This window comes from Leptinotarsa decemlineata, unplaced genomic scaffold (genome assembly GCF_025532065.1).
Source record: "Leptinotarsa decemlineata unplaced genomic scaffold, Ldec_3_MD MMD2_tig00026361_RagTag_RagTag, whole genome shotgun sequence".
NCBI classification, from domain to species: Eukaryota; Metazoa; Arthropoda; class Insecta; order Coleoptera; family Chrysomelidae; genus Leptinotarsa; species Leptinotarsa decemlineata.
The window spans coordinates 5323677-5350755 of NW_027412704.1; the positions used below are offsets into that span (position 1 = coordinate 5323677).

At 34.7% G+C, this 27079-nt stretch overlaps 1 protein-coding gene across 1 annotated transcript in view; it reads right to left on the reverse strand.

Moving 5' to 3' along the window:
- Men-b (NADP-dependent malic enzyme b, mitochondrial) overlaps positions 1–25271 on the reverse strand; it is a 48019-nt gene extending 22748 nt beyond the window's left edge. The window contains exons 1-4 of the mRNA XM_074185093.1: positions 25073–25271; positions 13071–13227; positions 7833–8173; positions 2043–2223 (exon numbers count right to left, since the gene is read on the reverse strand). Coding sequence (XP_074041194.1) covers positions 2043–2223; positions 7833–8173; positions 13071–13227; positions 25073–25101 — 708 coding nt within the window. The 5' untranslated portion in view covers positions 25102–25271. The remainder of the gene's footprint in view (positions 1–2042; positions 2224–7832; positions 8174–13070; positions 13228–25072) is intronic.
- Between the last annotated feature and the right edge of the window lie 1808 nt (positions 25272–27079).

Here is a 27079-nt window from a genome sequence, read left to right on the forward strand (position 1 = left end):
ATTATTTTGTTCAACGAAGAAAATATCTTGTATACCAATCAGTTGACTGTTCCATTTCATTTTACCCATAAAAAATTAGGAAAAATATTCTATTTGTAGTTATCTATAATTCTCAAATTGAATTCTGATTCAAAGAGGAAATGCAGCTTCATGTTTAGGTACAATTCCTCAATCAAAAACCCTAAGTGAATTATCAATGTTTCCCATGAACAAAATATATCGGCACGTACAGACAGTGCAAGAACTGGAGTGGTGCAGTTTGGTGGAAGACTCGCAGCAAAACCGTCAAGCTTTGACAGAAAAGGAAGTGGGAACTCTAAATGAGGCTGAGTTTGGTCCTCTGGCTCAGCCCTCAGAAGAACTAATATCTAATTCAGTTTTGAGCAGTTTTGCTTCGAATTCGTTATCCTACCAGTCCAATGAAGGGGTGAATCATCCTATCCGTGTTTACTCAGAAGAAGATAGTAGTGGCAAACGTAGTTGCAACAATAGATCGGTGATACATTCTTCAATCAAAACTCTTGGGTTCAATGGTTTAAAAAATCTTGTAAACACCTGTTTCATGAACAGTATAATTGAATGTTTATCAAACACGGGATGGTTGCTGGAATACCTAAAAAAGGATGCATACATGGAAGATATCAATACTAGTATTTCTAGTATGAAAGGTGTTTTAATCAAATCGTTCGCAGAAGTTATCAAAGAATTATGGTCAGATGATTCATCTGATAGAGTAATTAACACAGTCTACTTCAAAAATCAGATTCAAAGATTTGCCCCTCGATACATGGGTTCTGCCCATCAAGACGCCCACGAATTCCTTCGATATCTTTTAGAAGGTTTACATGAGGACCTCAACAAAATTACTGAGAAACCTGAACCGATCTTAACTGAGATTGACGAAAAATTGAGCGATAACGGAAAAGCACAAGAGTCCTAGCAGATATATTTGAATATGAACAACTCCAAGATTGTAGACTATTTCGTTGGTCAATTAAAATCCACTATGAAGTGCACACACTGTGGACACTCATCAGTAACCTTTGATCTTTTCTGGGATTTGTCTCTTCCCATACCACAAAGATCTGGCCAAGTGAGTTTGTCACATTGCTTGGATTCTTTCACAAGAGAGGAAACTCTGGATGTAGATGAAAAACCAATGTGTTCGAGGTGCAAGCAAAGGAGAAAATGTACAAAGTCCTTATCAATCTATAAGTTTCCCCGTATTTTAGTAATTCATTTGAAAAGATTATCTCCGACGGAAAGGTTCAGAGGCAAATTGAATGTTTCCATTGACTTTTCTTCAGATGGATTAGATATGAGCAGTTATGCAGCAGACAATGTGGCTCCTTGTCGTTGTAATCTATATGCACTTTCAAATCACAGTGGGACTACTTACAACGGACATTACACAGCATATTGCAGACACCCATATAGTGGCACGTGGCATGAATACGAGTCACACGTGTTCCCAATTTCGCCAAAATCACTTGTGAGCAATGAGGCATATGTGCTCTTTTATGAACAGGAGGGAACGAAGCAGCACCTTTGATGTGATTTTTTTTCTTCTTTCCTTTTTTTTATAATCTTAGTTCTTTGAATTGATTTGTACAATAAAAAAAAAATTCTCAAATTGAAATATGTTTCTACTGTCAGACTGTAATCTCTGGACAACTTTTGGAAGCTCTATAAATCCTTTTACGATTATGGAACCTATTATGAATTTCTTCAACACGAGAAAGAAAGAAATAGAGAGAGAAGTACATAAAAGTCTGAAGAAACTTTCACGCGACTTAAAGTTAACCTGAATGGATACATTCACCGTCTCATTCAAAATGCACAGTAATGTTTTTCCTACAAGCAAAGAGTTTAAAATTTCTGAAAACAGTCATATAAATCGCCATTGTTGATCATTGAAAAAGCCCTTACACTTTAATAAGGTCAAAAAATCACGATCCCCCCAAAAATGATTTTCATTCAATGACTCAAATTCTGTTAGTATTTTATTTTTGTACAAGTTTGCACTGTCAACATATTCTCACCTGATTATTCGTACCAACGTCCAAAACTATAGGTAAACACTCGTGTGGTTTGATTCCAGCCAGAGCAGTATAAAGAGAGAGTTTTCCGACGGGAATGCCCATTCCACAAGCTCCCAAATCTCCAAGACCTAAAATACGTTCACCGTCCGTGACTACTATAGCTTTCACATTAGGTTCGGGCCTGAAATTGCAGATATTTTTGACAAATAGAGAAAATATAGAAACATTTTATGTTTTTCAAATCAATGACAATCATAAGCATCAATATGATAGACCAACCATATTTCGTAATGATGATACATATAATTGAACTTCCTTCAAACGTAAATCACACATATTCATTACGATAGATAATCAATTTTTTTTTCGTTTTTCACCTAAATAAATATGAGAGATGTTTTTAGGAAAGAGTCCGCATTTTTTCAGACTTCTGCATCCAACTAATGGAATTACGCCTTTGGCCTGTTAATTATTTCTCCATGAAACATTTTGTCTCATACAGAAAGTCAATAAAATCATGTAATATGATATGTAATATGATGAATAGATGAAGACAAGTATCTTCACCCGAAACTTCGAAGTTTACCCGAAGCTTGATTGATATAATAATAATAGAGTTGTGTTCTGTTTCGAATCAATTATGAATAATAATAATAATAATAATAATAATAAATGCTTTTATTGAAAGGATACTCAAGTACAAGAGAAATTGCTCTTTCATCCAACCAGTAATAGATAACTTATATTAATACACATTATTTGCAATCGAACTTAATGAAAAATAGAAAAAAAAAGAAAAGAAGGGGGAGAAGCAGAGAAATGAGAGGCAAAAAATGAATAAATGAGAATTTAATGTTTTATATGTGAAAAATCATGTCACAAACATAATGATAAATTTGATGATTTCTACATATTTATGGTGAAAACATATTATGTATAGATGTCAACTGATCAACGTTATAAAAGAAGAGAACCGGATTAGCATTAATCTCTTCAAATTTTTCTTGAAACTAAGTGGTAGTAGGGATTTCAATTCAATGGGAAGCCGATTATATAAGCGTGCAATGTTATAAGAAAAAGATCCTCGAAAAAGAGAAGTTTTATGTTTAGGTACAGTCAAAAGATGTTTAAATCTCAAATTTAGATTATATACAGCGTGACTCACGGTCGATGGTAGGTTAGACGTTTCTGGAAAACGCAAAGCATGATTTTTCTGAAAATTTCACCTCTCACATTTCCTTACCTGTTCTATCGATCTAAAATATTTTCAGCATTGTGGCATTGCCACTTCCATCAAAAAGTCCTAGCAACTTTATTTTTTCAAATGGAACACCCCGTATATTAATACATTTTTGGTTCTGGTATTTTAATACTTTTTTGTTTATGATGTCCTATACCTATCTCTATCTGTTTTCGAGATAAAAAATAAATTGTGCTAAATATGGTCCTAAACATAGCCTTAATTGAAATTAAGTACATCGGTACTCTCAATTCATGAAAAGTTGATATTTTGATGATAGTTTGGACAAACTCGAAATATTCAAATAACACCAAGAAATCGACTCCATATCATACAGGGCGTGCTAAAATTACTATTATTTCCATTGTGCATAAAAGTAGTCAAAAGTTCATTTTTTCAAATGAAACCCCCTGTATATTACTCGGTAAATTGAAAGATGGTGAAAAATGCTTCAAGATGATATATCATGTCCCTATACCTAAATCGTCAAGTTTTCTCAATAAAGTCGCTTCTTCTAGAAACATTATTTTTTTTTAGAATTTGGATTTAGGTAGCAGTGGAATTATCAAGCTTATAGCAGTTCGATTACTTTTATAAGTAATTGATGAATGGTTATTGACGGTGTTTCAAAAAATCGCCAAAAATGAATGCAAATATTGATTATTCAAACAAAGTTCTTATGAAATTATTTATTATACACGGACAGTGTGATCAAATCATTGCCAGAACTTGTAGGAAATTCAACCAAATGTATCCTGAATTAACACCAATGAACGAGAGGAAGTTTGTAAGATTACAAAATAATTTCCTTAACTATGGCTCCATGTTAAAAGCGCCTTCAACATTACCAAAACCTGTTGCTTCAAATGAGGACAATACTGTTAACGTTTTGGCATATTTTTATGCATATCCAGAAGCTTCCATTCGCAGTGCAGAAAAAGATTTAAGTGTATCACATTTTTCAGTACAACGAATTTTGAAAAATCACGGAATGCATCCGTATAAATTTACCAAAGTTCAAGCTCTAAAAGCAGAAGACTTCGAACGTAGAATGCATTTTTGTGAATCCCTTTTGATTCATACACAGGAAGATCGGGAATATTTGTCAAAAATAATTTGGAGCGACGAATCAAAATTTACGAAGGATGGTATTTTCAATAGAAGGAATAAACATTTTTGGGCCGATCATAATCCTCATGTTACCAAAGAAATGGGTTTTCAATAAAAATTTGACCTGAATGTTTTCTGTATTCTGAAGAACAATAAAATTAGTTTTTTTTATTTATGAAGACACTGAATGCAGAGAGATATCTCCAAATATTAAGGACGACTCTAACCGATTTTCTTGAAAATTTGCCTTTAGAGGAATATAGGAATTCGTGGTTTCAACTGGACGAAGCGCCAGCTCATTCCACCCGGGAAGTTTCCAAGAAACTTGACGAACTCTTTGACGATCGTTGGTTTAGGCGTTTAGGGCCGTGGGATTGGCCACCGAGATCACCCGATCTCACGCCACTTGACTTTTTTATGGGGTGTTTTGAAAGAAAGCGTATACAGTACTCCAGTGCCTACCAAAGAAGAATTGCGACGGCAAATAGTGCGGAATATTACAACCACAAGTCGCGTACAAAAAACATTTTAAAGTGTTTAGAATGTAATGGACAACATTTTCAGCATTTATTGTGAAAATGTGATATTTTGTTTACAATCACAAAATCTTACTTTTTACCTGGAAATGACTGATTTTTGGTACAGTTGTTCCCTGGAAACTTTGAGCCATAGTTAAGGAAATTATTTTGTAACCTTATAAACTTCCTCTCGTTCATTGGTGTTAATTCAGGATACATTTGGTTGAATTTTTTACACGTTCTGACAATGATTTGATCACTTTGTTCATGTGTATAATAAATAATTTCATAAGAACTTCGTTTGAATAATCGATATTTGCATTCATTTTGGAAGATGATTCGATACACCGTCGATAACTCTTTGTAAATTACTTATAAAAGTAACCAAACTGCTATAAGCTTAATAATTCCACTGCTACCTAAATCCAAATGCTAAAAAAAAAATAATGTTTTTAGAAAAAGCGACTTTATTGAGAAAACTTGATGATTTAGGTATAGAGACATGATATATCATCTTGAAGCATTTTTCATCATTTTTCAATTTACCGAGTAATATACAGGGCGTTTCATTTGAAAAAATGAACTTTTGACTACTTTTATGCACAATGGAAATAATAGTAATTTTAGCCCGCCCTGGAGTCGATTTCTTGATGTTATTTGAATATTTCGAGTTTATCCAAACTATCATCAAAATATCAACTTTTCATGAATTGAGAGTAATGATGTACTTAATTTCAATTAAGGCTATGTTTAGGACCATATTTGGCACAATTTATTTTTTATCTCTAAAACAGATAGACATAGGTATAGGACATCATTAACAAAAAAGTATTAAAATACCAGAGCGATTCCAAAAATGTATTAATATACGGGGTGTTCCATTAAAAAAATAAAGTTGCTAGGACTTTTTGATGGAAGTGGCAACGCCGCAATGCTGAAAATATTTCAGATCGATAGAACAGGTAAGGAAATATGAGAGGTGAAATTTTCAGAAAAATCATGCTTTGCGTTTTCCAGAAACGTCTAACCTACCATCGACCGTGAGTCACGCTGTATATCGTTTCTAAAGGACAGTTTCGTGAATAGTTAGGCAGGTTTCTCAGTGGATATGACCTTATGGAATAAACTAGCAGAATGTAGTGTGCGCCTAGCATCCATATTCAGCCACCCGAGTGGTTCCAAGTATTGAGACACATTCTCACGTCTCCTTACGCCTGTGACGAGTCTTATGCACGAATTCTGCAGTTTCTGAGGTCTGCCTGTCAGATTTCAAGAGTCCCGGACCATAAACAGTATCAGCTTAGTTAGCATGAAACGCAGAGAATCATCGACATAAAGACGCAAATTTTTGGTGACGTCACTTTTTGGTAATTGAACCCCATCGATGGAAATGTGGGAAATGACCGTTTCGGCGGGAGTTGGCCACGGAACCAGTGAAGCGGAAAATGGAAAGCAGGGATAAGTGATAGTATTTGAACGACCTATAAATAGTCATCTCTCGGAGGAATCAGTCCAGTCATCACCCGAAGACGATTGTAGATACTAACAATCGAAACGTCGTGAACTAACGTGACTTGGAATCTCTACACTTTTTATTTTTATTTTCTTTTTTCATTCCTTTATTTTTATTTTGTTTTTATTTATTCAATTGTTCTATTTTTACTTGTAGTTTATTTCACTATTATTTCATTTCAGGTTTATTTTGGCCTAAAATAATTGTTATTTTCAGCTATTCATTTTTAATTATTCTTTTTTAGTTGTTTCAGGGATTTCAAATCATTTTATATAGTAGACAATGTAAGTCCGCACTTGTGAAATTCATCATGAAACATTGTCAATCATCTTCAAACAAACGATGACTCATTTGTTCGAGCGCAATATTGAGTGAATTTTCATCGAATTGTGTAGAAGGCAGTGTGGGATAAAATAAAGAGAAGTGGACCTAAAATCGATCCTTGTGGGACCCCATTATTTATTTTAAGGGTATTCGATTTTTTGTTATCGAGTATGACACAATGAGAACGGTTCAGCAGATAATTTCCAAGCAGAGTGACCACGCTAGAGGCAAAACCCAGGTACTTCAGTATTGCCAGAAGTAGGGAGTAGTTAATACGATCAAATGCTTTAGAGTAGTCCAGCAATGTTTTGAATATACATTTACAAGAACTGAACTGAATAAAAGAAGTGATTTCTATTTCGTTGACAGCTCAAATTAACCTTACAAGACTGATGCCTGGAAGAATGATGTGCACTGACCGAGCAGGTAACTTCAATTGAGATTTCTCCCTGCAAAGTAAATTCCATCACCCGTCCCTCAATCGGTTTCCGACCCGTATGTATACCAGGTGTTTCTACCGAGAATGTTCTCATGATGACTGTTCATTCTCCATTCTTTGCGTTTTGAAACTTCAATCGCAAAGTTTTCGTCGAACATGTATTTGCGTGTAATGTGGTCCGACAACATGTTTGATGTTGCTTCCTCCGCATATTCCTACTCTCTGTGGGTTTGATGTTCCTCCACATATTCCCTAATTTCTGTTTTGGCTGATCCCATGTAATTGCTCCCCCTCTTTATGAAATATGTAAAGGCTAAATATTCAATAACGACTCTAGTGCAAGTCTTTGCACCTCGCTTAGTTTGTTATTAGCGGGATATTGTTTCATCTTTGGCCACCAGACCATAGATTCATATGCCATCATAAAGCTAGTTAGTATATCATGTCTGCGCTCTAAGAAATCAACAAATTTTCACCAGAAATATGTAAACAGTCCTTAGCTCGCAGCATCTACGATGTCATCTTGATGAACCTACTATCAGTAAACATCCTTTAAGAACATTTTTGCTAAATTTCGGAACTAAACTAATTGTTTTTCGGTATATATTCAACTACATTACTCATATACATAGCGTCTTATACTAACCAGTTCTTTATCACTTCATATACATGGCCGATATCGTTGATAGTGATGAATAATCCTCTGGGTCTTCTATAGATCAGTCCGAATTTTTGGCATGCCAAACCAACAGTGGGAGTGTAAACGATCGGCATCAACGTTTCGATATTTTCCGACAGTAGTCTGAAAAAAAGTTTCTCATTTCTATCGTGGAGTTCCGTGAGGTACAGGTATCTGTTCAGGTCTTCCTGATATCTTTCAATCGATATCCTACAAAGTTCCAGCTGCTCTTCCTGACTTTTGAACCGAGCTGGTTGGAGACCATGGATACCGAGTGCCTGACGTTCCTCTAAAGTGAAAGCGAGACCCTGGAAAAGAAATGAAAAAGTTAAACATGGGATTCAGGTATTACTCTATATTTCACAACCAAACTAATGAGGCCTAGTACTCAGAGGCTGACCATTTCAAAGCATATCACAGAAGGGAAATAATTTTGTATTTTACTGGTGTTTTGCTTCAATTATTGAATTCAGAAATATTATAAAATTGTTGAAAAGAACAATGAATTGAAATGCGTTATTAGCGTAACCTTCAAGACACAAAACGATTTACAAGAAGGAGTAAAAATAATTCACGATCATACAAAGCAAGAAACCGGGAAATATGACCGGATATGACTCCAAACCTGATATGACTCCAAAACTGGTATGACTCCAAACCTGATATGACTCCAACCTGTATTAGTTTTTCCAATAGTTTTGTCCGTTTTTATGGGTCTACTGTAATACTTCAGTAAATACTTAATCGATATAAGCGCCAACGTAATACAAGTCGATTATTTCCGTCAACATAAGAATTACTTTAAAATATGACTAAATATTTCAAAATAAACAAATATATAAAGTCGTCACTAATTTTGTCATGCTAATAGCATACGTAGCACGTTTCATAATCAGAATGAAATATACTTTGCGAACACAAGGTTAAATTTGAAGGACCTTCGGCAGAGCCGGTTCCAGGGTGAATGTCCAGGGCATAACCACAGTAAAGGTAGCTTTTTACTGTGGTATAATTATTCAGTGTCGCCAAAAACCGTTAAAAAAACAATTTGAGGCGGGAAACTTGGTGACTTGTATTCAATTTTAATCATTTTTTTTTCGAATAATTGAATAACTCAATGATTTCAAATATTTAAATAGTACCTAACGCAGAACAATATCAAACAAAAAACAAATGGAGGCCGTTGATCTTTCCAAAATTTTGTTTCAATATAACAAATGGCAGCGAAAACATATCAGAACAGCAATACTGAGACTAGAGTTTTCTGTATTTGGTCAATACTGCCTTGAAAAAAATACATTAGGTATATTGATTTTCGAGCACACAGACATTTTTCGGGTGATTATAAAAATTGAACACTATACATTATGGTGGAATTGACCGTTGAGTACTTGATGAAAATCTTAGGTATATGATAAGTTCACTATATTTATTTTTTTTATTTCACAAAAAACATATGTACAAACAGAATGGCATTTAAAAAATATACTCGCCATTTTGACACTGCTTATTATTTGCTGACAGTCACTTGACAACCAATACAAATACAAATTACACGAAACAAAAACATTACGTGGGTGGAACTGCGCACCGTTTGTAGTTAAACACATCTATTAAAAAAAACTACGGTATTCCCGTTACGTATCTGATTCTTTTTTTGTGTGAAACCATGCCCAAGATTCAATATTCTCATCTAAATTTCTCTATTTCAATTTTGAGTCACAGACATTTCAATTGAGGTGACAAATTTCAATTGGGGTGGCACAGAACCCTTAAATATACATATCACCATATATCTGCAGTCCTGGTTGAACCATGTCTAAATATTTTAGTTTTTGGAAGTTTTGGCTTCGGCTTTGGAGCTATTTTTGAAGAAGTTTGACTACTCTGAGTTCTCAATCTGCCTAACCCTCAGGTGGTCGCACGCTTGAGGGTTTCATAACTTGACGCCGGAGTCTTAATCTGCCTCAGGCCTCAGGTCTCATCATGATTTCCGTAAGGGTCTCAACCCAAGAGATGACCCAAGAGATGACATTCATCACAAGCCGCACCACCACGACATGAGAGACTAGTAGTGGTGTGTGTGGCTTTCCCAACGACCCCAACGACTCTAACAATCAGAAAAACTATTTCAGCAGAGTAGATAGGACAGTATGCGGAGCTCGAAGTGAGGATATCAGTTTATTTGTTTTTATTTCCTTTTTAAAACAATATTCGCCTCACCCAAGCTGAAAAATCCACGAAGAAAATCGTCTTACTCTGATGGCCGAAGAGGACAACATCAGGCTTATTAGCTTGCATCAACCCGAGGGTGTGAAATGGGTGGGGAGTTCCAATAAATTCGGCATTCTCATTCTCCACAACAGGTCTCTCTCAAGTGCTCGATTATGTAGATGGACACAGGCCGAGACCTCATATGCTGGACATGCAGAATGCTTTTGCATTAGGGTCTCAGGCGCCACGGACTACGACTATAACCATCACGCGACTACGGTAGACTAAGGTATCAAAAACACCATTTTGGCAGGCCATGATAAACCCCTGGTTCCCACTAAGATCCACTCGAACTGAGGAATGCGAAGGTCAGGTGTTGTTAAAGAAAAACCCATGCATTTACGTATCCTTATGTACCCCAAGAGTGAAGTGATCTTCGCGATTTTTATGTGGCCCTTTCACTAAACGGGTTGCAACTCGCTGACAGAGTTGTGGTCACCTCGTTTAGTGTCCAAAACTAAACTCAGAACATCAGCCGCTCGGGCAGCTGCTTCAAAGATAAATGCTCTAATTCCTGCTCACTCAAGAAGTCCACGTTTGTTTTGTCAGAGAAAGTACAACCGTGGAACGGACGATTTGGGATGCAAACTTTCATGAAGATTCATCATTTTTCGGATCTTTACTCCGTGTTCATACAACTGATTCTGAATCCACTTTACTACTCTAATGACAAGCATATTCGTGGCAGCAACTTTGTTTTTCCTCGACAGTTCTGATGACCAGATCTGTCGGAGTTTGTGTTAATTATTGGAAAAGAGAGCGTTTTTTATTACTGCTATCTCTTGTAAGTGGCGTTGATCCACCCCGTTGGAAGTATACATCTCTTCAGCATCCGAATGGCGTAGGATGCTTCCTCTTCGCAATCCCTGCACCATCATCTTCTGAGATAGACCGTTGCACATTTGTCTACCCCTAATTTCATACCAAAAGCATGCTTGTACTGTTCCACCATCCTTAAGGACTGATGGAGAGCTTTTTCTTCAGAGGCATCAAGTTCAAGATCATCCATATGAAACAAATGGGTAACCTTATGCCTCCGGTTTCTGGGTGCCACAGTTATACGAGTACCTTCAAGTATTTCTGAGCACAACGGATAATGCTGAGATGCAGAAAAGGACTCTGTTTGAAATCTCGTCTGACCAGACGTTATGGTGGAGAAACTCCGCCAGAGTTGTATAGAAGCATCTCACTATTTTGTCGAGTACTGTAACTTTACAGTACTCGACTTTACTCAGATACTTATCTGAGCAAACGCAAGATGGATTACTTTGAAAATTTTGAAGGGATATGGCCAATTGAAAAAAAATTGATGATTCTAAAGATTTTAAAATAATTATTTAAATTTCAACATCTATGGTGGTTGATAAAGGAACCTTTCCAGAAGATGTAAGAAGTGGCTTATCAAATTTTCAAAGTACATCACACAAATGCCCCGCTACGTAATAATCTCGTACAAGGGAAATGGCTTACCCCAAGTTCCTGGCTATAAACAGATCGGTTTCATAACGTGAAATTGAATTAGATCAGCTCAGCGACGATTAAAATAGCTAACTACGACGACACATACCACTTGTTTGCTTTTCCGCGCCTAGAAGTGTAAATAACCACCCATAAGTCGATAAAAACGGTTTTGGTAAAGGAGTTTATTAGCAACAAATATTTTTTTATGTGGAGACGAGATAAATCTGAAAACTGAGATACTTTCAAAGGTAAATATTATTGGAATTTTTTCCCAACACCAAATCGTTATTGTAACACCTCGACACGAGTTTCGATCACCAAGTGATCATCTTCAAGAAAATTAAACCAGTTTAATGGTTTGTCGAATATAAACGATTCCTTTGTGTATCGAATATGTCACCTGGGTATTATCCATTTTTTGACTGTGGTTCCAAGTAAACGTAAGAATGATTGGGGCAAGTTAGTGAGGTGATAAGATTTTGAAAATGGTAAAAATAAATTTTTCGAAACGTCAACTATATTTCCAAAAAAGAGTTAACTATAAAATTAACTTATGTTCATCTTGATTGACAGACAAAATTCATTATTGAAACATCTGGGAGAACTATTGAATTTGCTGCTTACTGCACTTAAATACTTGCAATCAGAGGGTGTCTTTTGAAGAACACCCTATAGTGGGAGTGAAAAACAAGGGTACAAAAATAACAATGGGATTACGGGCTCTAAATTTCCTGCATTATTTCCAAAACAAGTAAGTATTTCAGTAAAGAAATCAGTAAAGAAGTCCAGATAAAACAAAAATGACTCAAACTTATGCCAAGTTCTCGAATAATCGTCAATACCACAAAACTACTAAACAGGCTTATAACTATTTTCCGGACTCAATTGGGTCTACCTATTTTGCAGGTCTCAGTAAACATTGCTTGTAATCTTGTGGAAAGGCTAAAATCATTGCTGGGCGGGCCTCTCAGATAAAGAACTCGACCAGACTAATAATTTCCGACAGAAAAAAGTTCCATCTATCAGGTTTTGAAAAAATAGGAAATTTCATTATATTGAAAATGAATCTTGCAGGTGGTCAGAAATTCTTGCACGTTGGGTCTCTCAGATATAAATCTCGGCCAGAATAATCATATCCGACAGAATTCCAAACACCACCTATCGAGTAAGGCAGAACTGCAAGAATTTCTGCCGACAGTTTTGCGAGAAATGTAACATTTTTTCATACATAAAGAGTGGAGATTGGAATTTTTTCTGTCGGAAATGATTAATGTGTTCGTGATTCTAATCTGGCAGGCTCACCTGCAAGTATTTCAGCCTTCATGTAAGAGTATTGTTTATTGTAAACAATTTGGTGAACTGCAGACCTGCGAAATAGTTCTTCACGACTCAATTAAGAACTTGACGGACTTAATTCAACTCCCCTTTCACAAAAAAGCAAAAAATAAAAAATTACATACATTTTCCTACCTTATTTAGGCGAGGATCCCTGAGATGCTCAATGCCCATAACCTGCCCTGGAGAAATGATGTCTCCTGTGACACTGCGCTTTTGTTGACCGTCATCTTTCAGCACCTTCAAACCTTCTAACAATGCCGCTTTCTGGCCTGCAACCGCTGACCGAGAACTGAAAAAAAAATTAAATTTTCGTCTTCGTTTCTTGCGTTTCTAACAACTTAACCATGCCACACAGACCCCTACGACTGTGAGGAATATATCTGAAAAACCAGAGCTTCGGAAAGGATACACCGCAATATGTCCTGTGGGGCCCAATAAAATTATGAGTATGTTCATATGAGTATGTTCATATGAGTATATTCATACCAATGGTGACATATTTAAATAAGATCAATATCAATGCTGACTTATGGTGAATCTACATACGGTAGTAAGCAGTTTCCACAAAGAACTTTTATTTTCTTTGTTTTATTTTCAAACTACATAATTATTTATTTTCCTATAAATACGTCCTACGTGGCGAAATGAATCAGTTATAAATGCAATACACTTACGTTCAAGGTACGTTTTTAATTACTTTACAATTATATTTTGTATTCTGTAACTCAGGGGAATTCAATACTGTTTTCCCTTTTCAAAATAAATTTGAAAACTTATATTTCCAAAATGAGAGATAACAGGTATGTATTAGGTTGGGTTGTTTCAAAAGTGATGTCAGTTTTTATGAGTCTGATTTAAACTGTAATATCTCAGTAAAAACTTATTAAATTTTATCCTAATAAGCGCCTTATTATTATTTTTATTATAAATTTTAACAGAATTCAATTTCCAGTTACCAAAATATGTGCTATCATAAATAAACGAACACAAAAAAGTTGGAGATCCTATAAATTATCATTATTTGTCAATGAAAAATGCACCAAATCCAAGAAAAATAGTCCATGGCAACATGGTTGCATAAAATATCTTCCTCGACTCAAATTATAATTGAAAGAATACCCTGAACTTAACAATATAATTTTCAAGGCTATATTCAACAGGTACCAGTTTTCTATCCGACGTGAAGGGCTTGAAAAGGTGCAGGTAGTAGGTAGATATTTCTGATGACCAGGAAATATTATTCACAAAGATATTATGAAGTCGTATAATGTTCACGATTCAGCTGTAAGTTTGGTTAGAAAAAGTATCCGAGTCCTCTGCTCTGACTGTCAAAAAATTAATAAATGCAACGATTCTGGTGCTGGTACGACTTCAAACTTGAAATTTCTACTTTTATCTCAAAATTAGAGTTGAAGGTCGAAATTGCGAGATCAAAGTCAAAATTTAAAGATTCAAAACAAAACTCCAAATTTCGACTTAAATCGCGAAATTTCGAGTTTTAAAGTCACAATTTCCAGGAAACAAATAATGAAAACGTGTGGCTCTTCTACTCTTTCCTAGATTTCAATGTAAAAATAAATGAATTATTTTTACCATGACAATGCCAACAGCTTTATATAGAAACTATATACAAAGCTGATAAAAACCAAATAATTGAACGATCAATTCTATATGAGCTTGTAACTTTTTTAACAGTCAAAAAACTTATTATATGTTATATTAGCTGGAAAGGCAAAGTAAATGGCTACCAAATGCTTTATAAATTAAATCTAAAGCCAGTCTCGTTCAAGCCAGTCTCAGATATACATTCACAGTAGGTTGAATGGACTGACGCTTATCAGAAAACAACTACTCCACTGGCTAATACCACAAACGTCGTTGGATTATATCCGACAGGCCTCAGTGCAGGAATCTTCACAGAAAATTTTCCTGCATATGCAATTGGCAATACAACTTAAAGAGTCGACCTTCAATTTTGGAACGGGCACACTTGCAGACCGGTTTCGGGCTCATTAGCCACTCGTCAGTGCAAGATAGTGGCCATCATCAACCTAAAGTCAATAATCCTCCATAATTGAAAATCGGTTTTCTGATAGACCTCAGTCCATTCAACCTACTGTGTAGGTATATCAGAGACTGGCTTGAACGTTTAAAGTTCATTTCTTTAGATTTGTTTACTGCCAGTCTTCAAGCATAGCCCACTGACTAATAAGAAAGCTTGGTAAATTATTGAACAATTTTTTGTTGTGTATTACAACAATCATAATAAAGTAGTGATCCTTCAATTGTTTTGTACAAAACTTGAAATTTTCATTCAATTCATTTGTGTTGAAAATCCTATACAGGGCTTTTTATAAATAGTTTATGAAATTGTTGACAAAGTGATCATCAATCATAATATGATATTATATACGGGGTGTTCCATTTGAAAAATCAAAGAAGCCGCTACTTTATAGTAGAAGCGACAATGCCGCTTCGTCTAAACTATTTAAGGCATATAGGTCATATTGACTTATGCATACTGTGGAATTTTCAGGTTGATCTGTTGAATAGTTTGCCAGAAACGGCTAATTAACGCTCATCATGAAAAGCCCTGTATAATTGATACTAGTATCTTCCAAAATAAATCCTCCGTTCATTATATAATTTATTTTGGTCCCCGAAATAATCAATTTTGGCAATTTGCCAACTGTATAGATGTAGCTGAAGTTGATTTTAATATTGCTAACAGATGAACAGTGTACTTTATGATAACATGTATCAACTACAAGAGGTGATCAAACATAATTAACGACTATCGATCGATTATTTATCTGGAATACTAATTCCAGATTTGATGAATAGAAAAAAAATGGATAACTCATCATATAATAATGAACTGGTGTGAAATTGATAAAAAACATAATTATGGTCTGGCAAAATAGATTAGATTTGATGCAAACATAATTATTATAAGATGGGTTTTATTGAACATCAGCGATGTTTGTAACGTTATTTGTAACCACTCTTTTTACGTTACGTTCCAAACGCATTGGAAAGGTCAGCTTGAAAAGTGGGTGTTCCACGATTTGAACAATCGACAGAAACTGTTCTTCTTTGCTTTTGAGCCACCAAAAGAATCCTTTTTTGGATCCCAGACCTGTCGCCAACCAACTACCACCTCTTCAAGCACTTCGATAACTTCCTCATCGGTAACACCTTCGTCAATCAGGACCAGACAAAAACGGCTTTCGTCGACATCATCATCATTATTTTTTTTTGCTTATTTAGATTGCATTGCTGAGTTGGCGACCCGGAAAAGGTTGTTCTGCCATGTAAATTATTTCTATAGGTTATTAAAATGGATGCAAAAAAAACGTCGATTTTCGCATAGTGACACCCTAATTATTTGGTGCTATCAAATATTCCTACTTCAAGACCAATTCTCATAGTTGCTAAATAGACACAGAACATTAAATAAAAATCAATTAAATAAATTAATGAAAAATAATGTTTTTTCCTCCAAAGCAGCATTTCTGGTTGAGAAATGTGAAAAGTGATTTCAATTTGTTTGGAGAACTTGAAACTCGATCTTGTTTACTCCCTCACGACGTGAGGGAGTAAAAGGCAATAAAATTGCCTTTTTTCATCAGTATTCATCATTGCAATAATGTATTTATCGATCTGTCAGAAGACCTGTCAGATTTGACGAAAGTAAATTCAGTTTTGTGTTGGTTTTTCGTAAAATTGAAAAATGGTTCAATTTTCAATTGTAGAAAAGTTGGATATGATATGTATTTATGGCGAAGCAAGTAAGAATTCAAAAAAAGCATGGTTGTCCACCCGTATTCATGATGATGGTCAGTTTCTGAAAAAAATATTATGGAGAGATGAAAGCCGTTTCCATAACAACGGTACAATAAACATACTTAATTGTCACTATTGGTCTGACGTGAACCCTCATTGGGTGCAAGAAACGAGATTTTAGTTTGTTTGGGGGGTTAATGTTTGGTGCGGAATCATTGATGGTTATTTGATAGGACCTCATTTTTTCTAAGGAATTCTCAATGAGGAGAGGTACTTGGTTTTTCTACAACATGTGTTGACGAATATCTTGGAGAATTTATCAATACGAACTCGACTGAATATGTGGTTTCAACAAGATGGGGCACCTCCACATAATAATAGAATAGTTACCCAATATTTGGATGATACTTTTAATGAGAAATGGATTGGAAATAAGGGTCCAATACCATGGCCAGCTCGAAGTCCAGATATTACTCCACTAGATTTATTTTTGTGGGGATATATCAAAGACTCAGTTTATATGCGACGTCCACAAAATGTAGGCGATTTGGAAAATAGTATCACAAATGTTTGTGCTTCAATAACGCGAGACGCTTTTAGCTGTCACGAATCGGGAATTACTAAAAAGATGCAATATGTGTATACTACGTGAAGGGAGGCAGTTCGAACACTAACTAAAATGATTCTTGTTATCGCTAATTGATTTCGTTATCATCATGTTAGTCAAGTTACGGTCAAAGTAATATATTTTTTGGTAATTTGAAACATTTATTTTGATTTGTACAGAAAACTAGATAAAATTGAACAGACAATGAAATCATAACTGATGGATTCATTTCATTGAAATCGTATTATTGCATTCATTTTGACTTATTCATGGCCCTCATATAATATGCAATAAAATTGCCTTTTTTCATCAGTATTCTAGGAAAATTGCAAGTGTGCTATATGTCTGAATTCAGAATTTAATGCAGAATCCAAAAACGAATCGAAAAATCTAGGTTACCATTTAAAAAAAACGGCGTCGGTGTCGCAACACCCTAATGGATGAAGCCTATTGCTGGATCTCTTCGCAAATATATATAGAGCATAAAATCACTTTTTTATGATAAAAAACGACGTTTTCTCTTATCATTTGTGCTTTTGTTGACTGAAAATTATAATTTTATTAGAATTTTTGCTATTGAAAACAAACCAAAACGCATATTTTATGCACTTTCTGTATGACGAAGTGTTTTTTTTATTAATTTCTCTTCCAAATACTGAATAATCGCATTTTTAAAGACTAACCCACATATTTTTTCCAATAAAAACGACCATTTTATTTCTTAAATTCAACCCAACCTCCAAGGCGACCCCAAATTGGCCCAACCCCAAACCCACCCCAATCCAACTGAGGAGTGAAAAATTTTGGAATCCTGAAAACACTTTTTTCGACTAATTGGACTGACTCTCAGGAATCGTTTGCAATGCGATTCGGATCTTGAATCGCAAAAATTCGACATTTCACCAAGAGTGTATTCCGAAAAAGAAGAACTGCCCGAAAAGCTGTTATCACTATCTTATTGTACACCTCTCAAATAGCCTAACGCGACTCTCATACCGAAATGCCCGGGTGCTATCAACCTAGCCTAACCTCAGTTAAACTAACCTATACTAACCTAACCTAATATGAAGGGTGGTCAAATCAGCAAAGGTAATATTGTGGCAAATTGGGCAAGTACGGCCCCGCCCATTTATGGATTATTATGTTCACCTCTAGTTTGTTATTAGAAGAAATGGTGAATGCTTATGTTCTATTTGCTATCTGGAGAGGTCGAAAATGACCTATACCAAAATTCCACTAAATTCTCAGAAATATTGCATTACAATATTTTATGATCTTCTATTTAAATCATACATACGCAGCTGAATGGTCATAGAATAAGAGACAACGTGTTTTTTTCATAAATGAAACCGCCTGAGAATTTAGTGCCTACTATTTTGGAATTATAGGTAAAGTAATTGCATCAATTGACTCCAAAGGGCATTATTATATACGAAGTTATATTTTAATGGAATTGTATAGATATATTGTGAACTGCAAGAAAAACAATAAATATTGCCTATAAAATAAAGGCAGGACAAAGTGCAGGTCCGTATTCAAAATTGAAGGATGGCCAAGTCGGACATACCTTGTACAAAAGTTTTATAAACCTATTCCGATAGTAGATTTCGTGGTATAAACCGATTTCTCATCATTTCTGGAAATGACAAATAAAGAAGATACAGCAAATAATAAAATTTAGATTCTTCGGTTTTTCTCGTTAATTTATGAAGCCAGGGATTTTATCGGTATCGTTCAATTGTTTCACTGAAATAGCCTACTTTGCCACAATACTCGTGTAACCGACATTTTACCAATTACCGTTTATGAGCTTCCCAAACCAGAGAATAGCCTCGTGGTCTAATTTTATTGTTTTTTCCGTTTCATAATTCCTTTTTGTCACTTACTGAAAACAATATATTATGATTCAGATTAGCAAGAGATTCATTAAATCTTATATAATTGTACGTATGTGTTAATTTTGGAATTATTCATTTCGGAAAACTACGTTTGAGGCAATTGAAATATTTGTTGAAATAGCCATATTATTTTTAGATTCCATTTACGACTGACCATAAAACAAAATTAGCTGAATTTCAGTTTTATTAGCGAAAACTGGCCGACTATTAACAGTATTCATAAGAATTGTTTAATTTTTTAAAAGTCTGTAATTTATATCTAAAGTCTAATGAGGAACAAAAAAAAATTCGAGAAATAGGTAAAAACACACTAATGATCGGAGTATATTGTGGCTTTTTTTTAAACAATTCAGAAAAAAATGTTCTGCTTCAAAACCCAAAGATAGGAAAATCATTGATCCAAATATTATAAGTGTAATATTGAAAATTACAAAGGAATCAATGACCACAACTAAGTTGATTTTAATTTCCTAAAAAATTATATACGAGGTATGTGTAGAAAATGACGAACTTTTTTTTTAATATGTTGGAATTATGTCCTTGAAGTATGATAAAATTTTCAGCTGTATTCATTGTTTACTTGGTAGTGAATCTGCTATGTGTAAATCAAGATGTTATGAGTGGTTTAAACGTTTCCAAGATCGCCACGAAGACCTTGAAGATTATGAACGTCTCGCATATCAACAACCGATGAAAACGTGGAAAAATTGAAAGTTTATGAACGATCACCGAATCACAATCGGAGAAGTAGCTGATGATTTTGGCATATCGATTGGTTGCTGCCATGATTTTTTTTTTCGAATGCTCGACAATTATTGGTCAAAAATCATACTGTAATCATGCTCCAGCCTCTATATTTGCCAGACATAGCTCCTTGTGATTTTTTCCTATTCCTAAAAACAAAGACATCTTTAAAGGGCCATCATTTTGAAAGCATAGATGACATTGATAGCGCATTGGTGGAAGAGTTTCAAAATTCCGTTCCGGAGGTTAAAGCCTCGAAGATTAGCCCCAGAGTGGTCGACAGTAATCCAGGATGTGGATTACTGTAGGTACTGTAGGATACTAAAATTGGTTGACTTTTGAATTTATTTCGAAGTTCAAATTATGGATAAAATCAAGGTATAATACTTCTAAACTCAAATTTAATACCACCCAAAATACTTTGAACTTATCAGTTCTTTGCAAAGCTATTTTGTACATAGTGAACAAATCTTCTACGAAATATTTCTGATAGCAATTGAGACACGAAAGGGGTATTTGACTGTTTCGCTTTTACTCGTGATCGGTGCAAATATGACTAGGAAATAACAATATTACTGAATAACCTTGTTTAACAGATATTTGAGGTATTTCATTTGCCACTCGACATTCGATAAATAGAAATATCTCAATGATTATCTCGCTATCCATAAAATAATTCATATTCATTTAGTTAATGCAACATTGTTGTGGGAAAATATATCATCAGAAATTTCCGGTGTAAAGTTACGTACGACATAATGATGATTATGTTGAACTTGGCAGTTCAATAAAACTACAGGCGTCCTTGGGACACATTCTATATCGCCAAACCTTTTGGCATCACCAACTGTACACGTGCTAGTTGAAAACTTGGAATAAAACTGTACACGACTAGAAAAAAAAGACCAAAACGAGTGTTCGAGTATTCAAGAAATCCCTTTCAATCTTTGCAGTGGCAAACGGAAAGGGAACAAACATTTGATAAAATTTGAAAATCACTAATAATTTCTATTGTAACAGGGTCTTTCTTACCCTGTTTGGTACCCAGGAAAACATTTGAAAATACCCCCCGTATTTTTCAAAACACTGAATGAAAAAAGTTATGTACTTATATAAAAAAAATTGCCATATCACATAATTCATGAACAGGAAGTGACAAAACCTAGATAAATAAAAAATAGAGCAAAAAAATGACAGGAAGAATTACAATTCAGCAATTATACCGATCAGTTTTAAATAATACTAATTCTGTATTTCATCAGTTCGGACTTCCATTGTCTAATATAATATAAATTGATTTGAAATTCCTGAAAGAATCCGTGAAAAATTAAAAAATATTAACCCTAAAATAACAATTTTATTAAACAAAAAACTGAAATTACAAAGAAATAACATCAAGCAACAACAAAAAAATAAAATAATAATACAAGCTGAAAATTAAAAAATTAAAAATATTATTAACAAAGAATGAAAATTAAAAAAGATTCCAAACCAAGTTACGTCACGACGTTTCGATTGTTAGTATCTACAATCGTCTTCGGGTAATAACTGGACTCAGTCCTCTGAGATCTGACTATTTATAGGTCATTCAAGCTTTCACCTATCCCCTGTTCCCTCTCTCCGCTTCATTGGTTTTAGCGGGAGATGACCGTTTGGCGGGAGTTGGTCGTTTTCCGCTTGATTAGAGGTTTTCATAATATGTTACTTATCTCTACGCTAGCTTGGCTAAATATATTGTTGGACAACATATACGTGGCTTCTTTGAATTTTCTCCTAAACCAGTATTCTTCCTTGTGGATGATTTCAGCTTGAGCCCACTTGATGTTATGTTGATGAGTCCAAACATGCTCTGCTATTCCGGATTTGCTGGTTTCTCCTCGCTGTGTGTGTTTCTTGTGCTCAGCAATGCGAACTTTCAATGGTCTCTTAGTTTCACCGATGTATGATTCTCCGCACTCGCAGAGTATCCAGTAAATGCAATTCTTGGAATCGCAGTCCGCGTTTGGTGGCCTGGTTTTCGTGAGGCTGCTACGGATAGTGTTACCGGATCTGAAACAGGTTCTGATGTTGTACTTGAAACCAATTCTTCTTATCCTCTCCGATAATCCTCTGATGTAGGGAAGTGCAAGCACTGGTTGTGACGGCTTCTCTTCCTTGCGAGGCTCCTGCTGTCTTATAGCCAAAGTCTTTTCTACCATCGCTTTGGAGTAGCCATTCCGTTGAAGATCATTTTTGATGATGTCTAGTTCCTTCTCGAGACCTTCCTTCGTATTACAAAGCCCAAAAGCACGGTCTAATAGAGTCTTGATGATTCCTCTTTTAATCCATTGATGGTGGTTGGATTCGTGGTTCAGATACTGTCCCGTATGAGTGGGTTTTCGAAACAGCGAAAACCCCATAGAAAACGAGATATTTGCAAAACTGCAAAACATAGATTTTTGTGGCCTCTTACCTAAGAATTTAATAGTCGCATACACCCACCCAAATGTAGACAACTTTCAGTATGTCAAAATACAAGTTCATACGAGTTTATAGTTTTATATCTCAAATTCCGAGGTGAACTTACTAGGATGACTGGACTATTTTTTTCTTCAATACCTGTTATGTTACATATGCAGTTGTCTCCACTAGCCCGTACTGAGACTTTTCGAACACCCGGTATGTATCTACAGGGATAGTCTTTGTAAGTAATGTCACAAATGTCTTCTGGGTGTAATTCAATATCCGTCGAAGTATTAACTGGGAAAGCAGTAGTTTTCTGAACTTCATTAGCGAAAACGACTCTGTAGGAAAGGTGGGAAATATTGATCAACTGAATGGGTATCCTACTCAATATTTCAGCCGAAGAATGCATATCCTCTCGTCAAAAATTGTTACTTAGAGTTGTCGGAGAATAGGTGTTATCTGATTCGGTTGATCCAATCGCTAATAATACAATGTATGATGAGTGGGTTCAACATAAGCCGATACTAGGAAGTCGTCCGTTTTGGCCTTGGACGTCAACATTCACTTTCAAGGATGGAATATCCCGACCGACAAAACGTGTTAAACCACACGTTGAATAATATGACTTCAAGAATGACGCTGATTTCCAAAGTTCTCATCATGATCCACAATTTTACAATCATATTCTAAACAGTTATTTATTTATTTATTTCATACACCACTTTACAGAATGAAACCCAATTACAGAATAGGGAGAAACAGTGGCATTTACAAATAAGTACTTCCATAATATAATTTGTGAATCTATATAAAAAAAAAAATAAAAACAGAACTGTCAGTTAGCTAAGAAATGTCTTTCGATTTGTATAAAATAATTTGTAGGACACGACTAACAGAATTAGAGACATCGCACATTGTATAAATTGGGGATTTTTTCATTACATTTGTTCGCGGAGTGTTGAGATACAAAATGTTTAACAATTGAGAGCAGGTAATGCTATTGCTTATGATTTTGAATAAAAAAAATGAATAATATTTACGCCTTACCTCGAGACTAGAAAAATTGTGAGTTTCAAGCAATTCATAATAGGGTATTCCTGCAGTAGGATATGATATGAACAACAGATGCATATTCCAGCCTAGATAGAACAAAAAGTAATTTCAATGTTGAAGCTTTTTTGAAGTATTTTGTATTTTTAACTGAGAATCCATGCATGCGATACGCAGCTGTCAGAATAGTGTCAATATCTTTATTGAAAGAGAGGAATGAATCAAAAGTAACACCTCACATCAGTGAGTGTGTCAGGACGCTTTTCGAAAGAATTAGCAAATGTCTTCGTTTTTCACAATATTTGTGGTTCAAATATGTTGAAATTTTTTTAATCGTAATATTCTGTAAATTTTTTTTTATATGAAACCGAAAAAAATCTTTCGAGTTTACAATACCTTTGAGCATTTTTTTAAAAATCAACAGTGATATTTTTGTGTAAAAATTTGTAAGAAAATGCGAATAACTGAAAACATTCAATTTCAAATGGTTGTTAGTTTTTGTACCCCGTCTGGAATACGGGAGGTTGTTCAGGTTCAACATCAAAATAAAATCTTACCTTATTTGAAAGAAGTATATTTTCAAGAATGATTTTTTTTTGTATAGAGATGGAGAAGTAGACAGCTAAAAACTCTTTCTCAACAAGCTTACCTATCGTGAATAGAAAACACAGTTTTCTGGGTTAACAAAAAATCAAATTTCCACCGAATTTTCAATTTATATGAAGAAGTAAGTTATTCAATATTCTTCAAATCTGTTTGCGAGATTAGATTGTTCTACAACAGAAAGTTCTAAAGGTGTGTTAAATGAAAATAATTTTATTATATTTTCTCAGTGTTCAGGTCAACTATTTTTTCTTGCATTTGACCGGCCTATGATTAGGTAATTTATTGATTGGTTTTTTGAAATCCTTTTGTTTCTGCCCTAAATATTCATTCCACCTTTCACACAGTATTTAATTTTTTTTTAAATTATAAGAGTTACTTTCGGTAAATTGATTTGTATTTAATAGTTTTTATATAGTGTAAAAAAGTTAGTTCCTACATGATTTGTCATGTAACATTGAACAATAACGTTTGATTTGAAAGTGCGTCTACGCACTTTCAAATAAAGTAAATATTCAAATACCTAGCTAACAAACTAAATTGCTTTATTAAATAGGATTGAATGTCACACTGTTTTTTGCTTGTTGATGACATAATACCTACACTCATTATTTGAATGGAGGTAATTATAGGTATTATTTCATTATAAAATAATCCACTCCAAACAAAAAGCAACATTTTATAAGTATCAGTCAGTCAGAAAGTTTTATTATTATATGAAATATAAATAGAACAGGAAGCACAGGTGCACATAGTTTGGCAGGCTGGATATATCTTATATCAATCATGATGTCCCAGGCGAGGACAATATAAAATTCCTTCTGTACTGATTCAATCTCGAAGAGGGGGCGATATTGCCAAAACACGTTTTCTTAAAGACGCGCGCTTATTTGTATTGATCCGTTTTGAATAAAAGAAAAAATCAAACAGTCCCAAACTGTGTCACTATGTTATCCACTGAGCAAAATTCTCCCTGATATAAATTTAAATGCAATACTCACATTATTGACCGTGGAACAAGAGAGAACATTCTTAGATCTCGGAGATTACCGACAGCTGATTCTGTCCACTTCTTCACTCACCCACTCCCACCTAACTGTAGGACATGCAATATCTTGTGAATACGACTGCGCTAATAAATAGTTGCCATTTCTATTGGGGACTTCCAATTCCCTTTCAAGCTGCTTCCAAACACGCAAGCGCTTAAAATTTGTCAAAGTCACATGGACTCCACCAGCTGTGGGCGATGACACAGAACTATTAGGTTATAGTTCTGTGAGCGATGATTACAGTGAACCACAGAACAAGGTTTGGGTTCTATAGTTTACAGTCTGTGGTTTTCCAACTATATGTGGTTTTGTTGACTGATTCTAGGCCTAACCTTATAAACTTCAGTGCTACTACCTCCATTCGGGTTTGAAGGCCGTCGTAGTTTCAAACGGCCGCGAAAACCTTAACCACTTTAACTTAAAATGATATTCCAGATCTGTCAAAAGTTAATCGCTATCTTTTCTCGATCAAAATATAGTTGTGGTTTGCACTAATCCTATTTCTCTCTGCTCGATGTATTTTGATCAGCGGAAATGACCCAATCTGGAATAAGAATGGTGAAAACTGAGGTCATAACGCACGTTATTTCGAGAATGAAATACTTTTGGCAATAATTAATCAATCTGGAATATTAATGAGTACAAAACGAAACTTTCGGTAGATTTCCTAACGTAGACTGCATTTTCAAATACACTCGTTTACTAAAGATACCATGAAACTACTATTTCCTTAAGTTAACCTATACCGTTTATTTCAATCAGAATTACAACAAAATAACAATAAGTGTTCTGTGCATCATAAACGTGTATAGCCCTATACCACCATATAGACATAAACGTGTACGAAAAGTTGCCTATACGCCGTGACTTGTGTGGTATTATATGGAGGCAAATAGTTTGAAATTACATAATGCATAAATGAGTATCACTCAAGGAGATAGGTTCTAAATTTTATGAACGATGGTAGATAATTAAAAATATTCGATATGATATAAAATTAGTATTATTCTCGGGGTCTTGAGAAGTACCTATAACAAATGTTATTTCGTAACATGAAGAGAAATTTGAAAAGTGAAGAAAAATGTTTATCAAAAACCTGAAATTATTGTCATATTGATAATTTGACTGACATTTGAGATTGAATTTTTTTAATTCGCACATAATGTACTTCTCTAACCGTTTTTGCGAACAATACTTGTTTTGAAAAATAAGAAGAGTATTTCGCCAGAAATCCAGAGCATCAAAGAAATCAGCATTTCATTCAGTTTTATTGTAATTACAGAGAATATAGTTGTGGTCTCAGAGGAATAATACTTGTATAGATTGAAGAAAGTATATTTTCAGGAGAGATCAATTTTTGCGAAAAACATTTTTTGCCTTTCTACTTCTCCAGCATATTCATGAAAAAAATGTGGGAATCTTCCAAAGAAACAAATAACGCAATTAATTTCAGAATTAACTCTTCACAAAGATGTGCAGATTATTCAAGGAAGTAAATTTCAGACACAAACTGGAAAAAAGTCCTCTAGAAAAACTAAGTAGGTACTTCCATATAAACATTATATTACACGAATGAAAAAATACTTCCAAAAAAGCTACTTTCATATGAAAGTAGTTAAATTATACAAAAAATACATTTTCCTATTTAGTTGGTACTCCAAATATTCGTTCTGGAATTAAATTAGATAACTTTCACAAGATTGCTACGCAATATCATATATGGAAGAAGAAAAATTTCACTTACATGGAACACTGTTATCCTCTTCTCCTTCTTTTTTTGTCTGATTGATTCGGCCGTTACTTGATGAAGGTCCATAGCATTTTCAAAAACTACACCTCACGATTTGATCCCCACAAATTGTTATCTTCAATGGCGGACACCGATGTTTCGGAATTGAGACACGTGTCTTATTGCCTCGTCACCACCCGATAAAGCACTCAATCCATTCATAAAATGAC